Source organism: Amblyraja radiata, chromosome 8 (assembly GCF_010909765.2).
Source record: "Amblyraja radiata isolate CabotCenter1 chromosome 8, sAmbRad1.1.pri, whole genome shotgun sequence".
Lineage (NCBI taxonomy): Eukaryota > Metazoa > Chordata > Chondrichthyes > Rajiformes > Rajidae > Amblyraja > Amblyraja radiata.
The window spans coordinates 20,705,151-20,713,111 of NC_045963.1; the positions used below are offsets into that span (position 1 = coordinate 20,705,151).

The window sequence follows — 7,961 nt, forward strand, 5'->3', positions numbered from 1 at the left end:
TCTTTTCCCGTGCTGTAGAATTCGACAATTACCTCCTATGCACTTCAATTCAGCGGTTCACTCTTTAAAATTATATCTTTAAAACATTTTGATAGATATTGGTTGCATTGTTCTGCTAATAATGAACATGTAAATACTATGTGGGTCAGCTTTCCTATATAATGAAAATATCCAGCTGTTTCAAGAGCATCATTACTCTGAATTCTGATTAGTTCCAAGAGACTGTTTGATTTTGTCATCTATTTTATTGATGTTTTAAATATGTATGATTCTTCTAACAATCATCTCACATGAATCAACTTCAGGGAATTATTCCATCACCATTGTTAAATTCAATTAACACTGGAAGGTACAGTCCTTAGTTCATAATGTCTCATGAAATGAAATCAGTTTAGCACACTGAACTCAATTTACAAAAAAAAGGATAAATCTAAAATGAAGAATAGTGTGATCGTTAGCCAAAATGCAAATAAACATGGGGTCAATGCCAAAGGTGGGAGCAGGAAGCCAACTTCTCTGTTTCTCAGACAATTTTAGAACTGACAAAATCAGGAGGCAATAAACGTTGAGAGGGAGGCCTTCAGGATGGAGCTTCTAGCAGAAGGATCGGCGAGAACAAAGGGAGACCCGGCATGGGCGGGGGGGGGGGGGGGGGCTGAGAATAAAGGGGGATCCGGCATGAGGGCAAAGAAGGGATGAATACTTTTTGTAATTTTGTCAATGCCTTTGAGGTGACTTTTGTGTACTTTGTATGCAAAAACAAAGAATGTCACTGCACCTAGCTAGGTACAAGCGACAATGAAGTATCATCATCATCATCATCTTCATCATCATCATCAATTTCACTTTATAAAGTTAACTGTTTGTGGTCTTTGGAGGTATACATTCTGTTTATTTTCCTACATTTGTCACATGGTCCATAGAGTCACACAGTGTGGAAACACTTGCCCACGCTAACCAACATGCCCCATCTACACTGGTCCCACCTGCCTGTGTTTGTCCAGAACCCTCTAAATCTACCCTGCCCATGTACCTGTCCAAATATTTCTTAAACATTATAATTCTGAGTGACTGAGTCAAATATTTATTTGACTGAGTGTTGTACTATGTGCTCTGGTTACAACTCGATGGACATCAAAAGGAATATACTGAAAGGGAAAGGCCACACAATAGCGCAATGGTAGAGTTCAATCCTGACTATAGGCGCTGTCTGGGGGTGGCACGGTGGCGCAGCGGTAGAGTTGCTGCCTCACAGCGATTACAGTCCAGAGACCCGGGTTCGATCTACGGTCGTCTGTATGGAATTTGGCTTGATATAAATGTTTTTAAAAATTGTCCCTAATGCGTGTAGGATAGTGCAAATGTGTGGCGATTGATGGTCGGGGCGGATTTGGTGGGCCAAAGGGCTTGTTTCCATGCTGTATTGCTAAACTGAACTAAACTGTACATTGTCGCTAATGTGTAGGAGAAATAGAAACATAGAAAATAGGTGCAGGAGGAGGCCATTCGGCCCTTCGAGCCAGCACCGCCATTCATTGTGATCATGGCTGATCGTCCCCTATCAATAACCCGTGCCCGTCTTCTCCCCATATCCCTTGTCTCCACTAGCCCCTAGAGCTCTATTTAACTCTCTCTTAAATCCATCCAGTGACTTGGTATATGGGTATATGGGAAATCTGGTATTATGGGTGATTGCTGGTCAGCACAGACCCGGTGGGTTAAAGGGCCTGTTTCCACGCTGTATCTCTAAACTAAACTAAACTAAAACGACACTAAAACTAAACTAAACTCCAGTTCTTGGTGCCATACGTTACACAAAAAAAGATAATTATGGTCATTAAATGTTAATTGCCCAGGCATGATGGCGTACTCTCCACTTGTCTGGATAACTGCATCATCATCACTGCTTTAGAGGCATGACATTATCCTGGCCAAAGCAGCCCAGATGATTGCCACACCACCAACCAAACTAAACTATTGCTCTTCCCATCACTGGCTGCAGCGTATACAAAATGTCATGCAGTTACTTGTCCAGGATACTCTGTTAGCACCACTAAAAACTGAGACCTACCAGTAAGAAGAACAAAGGTGTCAGGTATACGGGACAGCGCCATTTGCAGGTTCTCCTCCTAGTTGCAACATAATGACCTATAAGTATATTGCCAATTCTACATTATTTTTGTTTAAGTCCTGCAACCCTCTACCCAGCAAATCTGTGGGATGCCTTTACCAGAACGGCAGTGATCCAAAAAAGTGACTGGCCACCACCTTCTGAACAGCAGTTACGGTAATGAATGCTAGTTTTGCCAGTGAAACCCAGGTCCCCAAAAATGAATGAAAAGAGATACTGAGACACTCCACTATTAAACTAGTAATTATTACAGGCCGCCGTACCTCAATGACTACTTAAATAATACGTACGAATGAACAAAGGTAGCAGAGAAGAGGATAAAGAATGGTAGCAAAAATAATGGGGGAGGGGTCTTGGAGAAGGGCAGCCACACCCATAGATAGTAAGTTTGAGAAGCATCATGATTTGATAAGAAAAAAGACATGGAAGAATCATTCAATGTTCTCCACAATTTGTAGCAATATTCTGTGATTTTGTTTATAATATATCACTCATTTCCAAACTTGAAAAATTCAGTGGAGATCATTAACAAATAATTGGCAATTGGGTCCCAACATATAATATGCAATTGTTTTTTTTTTAATGTTTTATTTATCACAACTCTTAATATGCCAAATGATATATAAAATTCTCATTGATAGAAAGTACAGAAAGTTTGAATCAATTGTAAACTATGCTGAACTGGTGTCCCAAAGGAATCACTCCCAACCTATTACTATATTCTCTGCATACTCATATTTGTGCCATTAAAATTTGTTCTAACTCCATTTACAAGTTTGCAGATGACACCAATGTTCTGGGCCAGATCTCAAACAATGGCGAGATAGAGTACAGGAATGAAATAGAGAGCTTTGTAACACTGGTGTCAAGACAACAACCTCACCCTCATAGATAGACACAAAATGCTGGAGTAACTCAGTGGGATAGGCAGCATCTCTGAAGAGAAGGAATAGATGATGTTTCGGGTCGAGATCCTTCTTCAGATTCTGGAAGCATACTATCGGGATGCCTCACAACTTGGTTTTGCCAACAGCTCTGCCCAAGACCCCAGGAAATTGCAGAGTTGTGTATGTAGTCCGGTCCATCACACAAACAAGCCTTTCCCCATCAACTCTATCCACAGTTCACAGTAACTAGGGAAAGTAGACAACATAATCAAGGACCATTTTCACCCCGGTCATTCCCTCTTCTCTGCTCTCCTGTCAGGCAGAAGATACAAAATCTTGAAAGCACACACCACCAGATTCAAGATCACTTTCTTCACTGCTGTTATCTGACTACTGAAAGGTTTTCCCAAAAGTTACAGTGTAGTCCCAACCTTACGACCAATCTCATTGCAGAACTAGTAGTTTTTCTCCGTAACTGTAACACCATAATGCTGTAACATTATTTTCTTCACACTGGGATTTTCCTCTTTGCATTACCAGCTGTACTTGTCAATGGCTTGGTTGATTCCTATGATTTAACTGGATAGCATGCATACTAACCTTATCACTCCATCTCGGTACACGTGACAATAATAAATCAATACCAATACCAAATAAAATATTTTGTTCACTCATTTATTTGACTTTCATTTTATTGAATCTTTCATAATTCTTTTGTCAGAGTTTGTCAGAAGGCCAGGTATTCGACATATTTGTGAATTTTGAATTTGCTGCTTCACTAGAAGGATTGAAAATGTAATATATTGACACTCAGATTCACGCACGTAAAATGAAATGTAAAATGCACTGCCCCATGAGGTGAGGCATGTCACACAATGACTGCTGTGTTTAAATTAAGGATACTTAGATTGTACCACCAGTAAAAATTAAAAAATAACATTAAACTATAGGGAAATTGCGATGACACCAACTACACATTAAATTTCCTATTTGATTTCAGTCATTAAATTGAGTAACAAACAACAAAGAAAAGAACAGGTGGTGTTGATAGGACATGGTACCTTTCTTTCAGACTTCTTTGTGACCTAATTATACAGTAGATGAAGTGGTTTGATTTTATAAATGTGTGATGCTGTAGAAAGATAGTATTGTGCTCCACACAAACTTGTAATAAAGCCGTGTCATTGTAGCATGCATATTGTATATTCATAAAATGTGGCAAAAAATTTAAACATCTTGAACTGTGCCTTATTTGAGATTTCCACAGTTCTTCCACCAATACAATAGAGGACCAATCAGATGAAAAATTAGTAGAAATTATCTGTGGTTGTGTAAAGAATTGAAAGTTATCATGGATATTTTCCTGCATCACCAGCATTCACACGGCAATGAACTCAGGAGAACGAGTTTAAAGGTTACATTTTGGCACAGCAGTTAGCTTTGTTACCTCACCGTTCCGAAGACCCCAGGTCAATCCTGACCTCAGGTGCTAACTGTGTGGAGTTTGCATGGTCTCCTTATAACAGTGTGAGCTGTTTGCTGGGTGTTCAGGTTTCTTCCCAAACCTCAAAGATTTGCTGATTGATTGAATCTGAAGAAGGGTCTTGAACTGAATCTGAAGAAGGGACCTGTCACCTATCTATTTTCTGGATGCTGCCTGACCCACTGAGTTACTCCAGCATTTTGTGTCCATTTATTACTGGTCACTTAAAAAGAAGCAAAAGACTGGGGTTGGGTGAGTGAGACTAACTTCCAAGGCTAAGGGAGCATGGAACTGATGGGATGGCACTGTTTTCGGGCTGACATAGAAATATAGAAACATAAAAAATAGGTGGAGGAATAGGCCATTCGGGCCATCGAGCCAGCACCGCCATTCAATGGCTGATCATCCAAAATCAGTATCCTCCCTTTCCTGCTTTTTCCCCATATCCCTTGATTCCTTTAGCCCTGAGAGCTAAATCTAACTCTCCCTTGAAAACATCCAGTGAATTGGCCTCCACTGCCCTCTGTGGCAGAGGATTCCACAGATTCACAACTCTCTGGGTGAAAAAGTTTCATGGATTTGGCCATGGATAAGACTGTCCTGAGGGACTGCCAAAAATAAATTCCCCTCTGTTGAAGAATTTGTAGTACCTACCATTCATATGCGAGGATCCTGTTTGTTGATTTTAACTCTGCATTCAACACCATTGTGCCAGAGCTACTACACTCCAAACTTTCCGAGCTGACTGTGCCTGAACCCTTCCGTCGGTGGATCACCAGCTTCCTGACTGACAGGAAGCAGCATGTTAGGCTGGGAAAGCACATCTCGGACCCGCAAACTCTCAGTATAGGAGCACCGCAAGGCTGCGAACTCTCTCCTCTCCTCTGCTCTCTCTACACCAATGACTGTACCTCCACAGACACCTGTCAAGCTTCGAAAGTTTGCGGACGACACAACCCTGATTGGACTGAACCAGGATGGGGAGCAATCTGCCTACAGACAGGAAGTGTCACAGCTGGTACCCTGGTGCCATTGCAACAACCTGGAGCTCAATGCTCTTAAGACAGTGGAATTGATTGTAGACTTTAGGAGAGCTCCTCCTCCCCTCACCCCACTCACCATCAACAACACCACAGTCACATCTGTGGAGTCGTTTAAGTACCCTGGAACCATCATCTCCAAGGACCTTAAGTGGGGGGCTACCATCGACTCCACAGTCAAAAAGGCACAACAGAGGATGTACTTCCTATGGCAGATGAGAAAGCACAATCTGCCACAGGCAATGATGGTTCAATTCTACACGGCCATCGTAGAGTCTGTTCTCACCTTTTCTATCATGGTCTGGTTTGGCTCAGCCATCAAGCACGACACCTGGAGGCTGCAGTGAATGCAGCAGAGAAGGTTATTGGTTGCAACCTTCCCTCCATTGATGAACTGTACACTGCAAGGGCCAGGAAGCGAGTGGGCAAGATCATCTCTGACCCCTCTCACCCTGGCCACAAACTCTTTGAATCACTTCCCTCTGGAAGGCCACTCTGGACTGTCAAAGCTGCCACAGCCAGACATAAAAAGTTTTTATCCACAAGTAGTTGCTCTACTCAACAGCCCAAAATCTGTAGCTTCCCTTTGATCTGGTATATTGTTGGTTCACATGCTTGATCAATGGTGTTTTATCATTAATGTTTTATTATTATTAATGTTTAGTGTTTTCTGAGCCATTCGTAACTGTCACTGTATGTCATGTTGTTACGTGGGCGGAGCATCAAGGCAAATTCCTTGTATGTGAATACTTGGCCAATAAACTTACTTACTTAATTTACTTACTTACTTACTTATAATTGTCACTGACCGGGAGAGGGAAGCAGTTAGGAGAATGTTTCCATAAATTTATTCTTGGTAGAGCATGGGATAATGCATCAAATCGGATGACTGGGGAAGTGCGCTGACACGAGAAAAACTGGTAAACATTTAAAGCTTTAAAAATGAATCACCTGAGAAGCCAGCAACACTGAGGGATTAATTGATGATCAATTTTGCAATGACATATGAAGCCACAGAACACCAGGATGGGCTTGATGCATTGCATAAAAGTGAAACAGCTTCTAAAAATAAAACACCAAAAGGTGTGGACGATATAATGATATGAATATATGATTCAAATCACACAATGCCCTCCCTCTACAAATAAAAGCATGTGTTAGAAATCCGGGGCCGATTGAGCACACACTTCCCAATGTATGTCTAATGATGGATGAAATGATGACTTTCCTGAAGAACGGTCTCGACCCGAAACATCAACTAGTCCTTTTCTCCAGAGATGCTCAGTTTAGTTTATTGTTGCGTACACTGAGGTACAGTGAAAAACTTTTGTTGCGTGCCAGCCAGTCAGCAGACAGACAATACATGATTACAATCAAGCCATTTACAGTGTAGATAGACACAAAATGCTGGAGTAACTCAGCGGGACAGGCATCATCTCTGGAGAGAGGGAATGAGAGACGTTTCTGGTCGGTTTCCACCTAGCTACAGCTGACAATGACCAGTTTCCTTTATCATTGTTACTTTTTTTTGCATATATCACATTTATTTGTTCTATATCTCTCCACATCATCGTCTAAATCTCTCGTTTCCCTCTCCCCTGACATTCAGTTTGAAGAAGGGTCTCGACCCGAAACGTCACCCATTTCTTCTCTCCAGAGATGCTGCCTGCCCCTCTAAGTTGCTCCAGCTTTTTGTGTCTATCTTCGGTTTAAACCAGCATCTGCAGTTCCTTCCTACACATTTACAGTGTACATGATAAGGGAGTAACGTTTAGTGCAAGGTAAAGCCAGCAAAGCCCTATCAAGGATAGTCCAATGGTCACCCAAGAGGTAGATAGTAGTTCAGCATTGTACTCTGGTTGCTGCCTGTCCCGCTGAGTGACTCCAGCATTGTGTCTATCTTTGGTTTAAAGCAGCATCTGCAGCTCTTTCCGACACATGACTTCCCTCAACCCCAAGGTGTGGAAACTCTATCTATCACAGGCATGAACTTTTATCAGCAACAAATCCTCAAGCCGGGAATTTGAAAACACCAGAGAGAATGACCAGGAAGTTAAGTCATATTTGCCTTTAGATATAAAAGATGTCTCCCTTACCCTTTTGCGTGTAATTTTCTCCAGCCTCTTTTTTAATGAACAAACACTGCAGTTCCATTCGCGTTGCAGGAGGACTCGTGATGGACAGCACGGGAAACCAATCAGTGAAGGGATTAAGCCTTGACGATGACGTAGGACGGGATTAGGACCAATCAGAGCGCAGTGTGGGCGGGACTTCGCGTGTTTTAAGAGGGCGCATTGCTATGCCAACAGCAAGTTGCTATTACTCATCTGCTGGGTCAGTGTAAATGTAATGTACAATTACAAACGTTAATGTCATAATCTTGATGTAAAGGGCAGTACGGATATTACAACGTTATTTGT

At 41.8% G+C, this 7,961-nt stretch overlaps 1 protein-coding gene across 1 annotated transcript in view; it reads right to left on the bottom strand.

The window, feature by feature from the left end:
• Window positions 1-7,713, bottom strand: part of LOC116975938 (spermatogenesis-associated protein 7 homolog) — a 75,587-nt gene extending 67,874 nt beyond the window's left edge. Inside the window, exon 1 of the mRNA XM_033025355.1 lies at window positions 7,638-7,713. Coding sequence (XP_032881246.1) covers window positions 7,638-7,695 — 58 coding nt within the window. The 5' untranslated portion in view covers window positions 7,696-7,713. The remainder of the gene's footprint in view (window positions 1-7,637) is intronic.
• Between the last annotated feature and the right edge of the window lie 248 nt (window positions 7,714-7,961).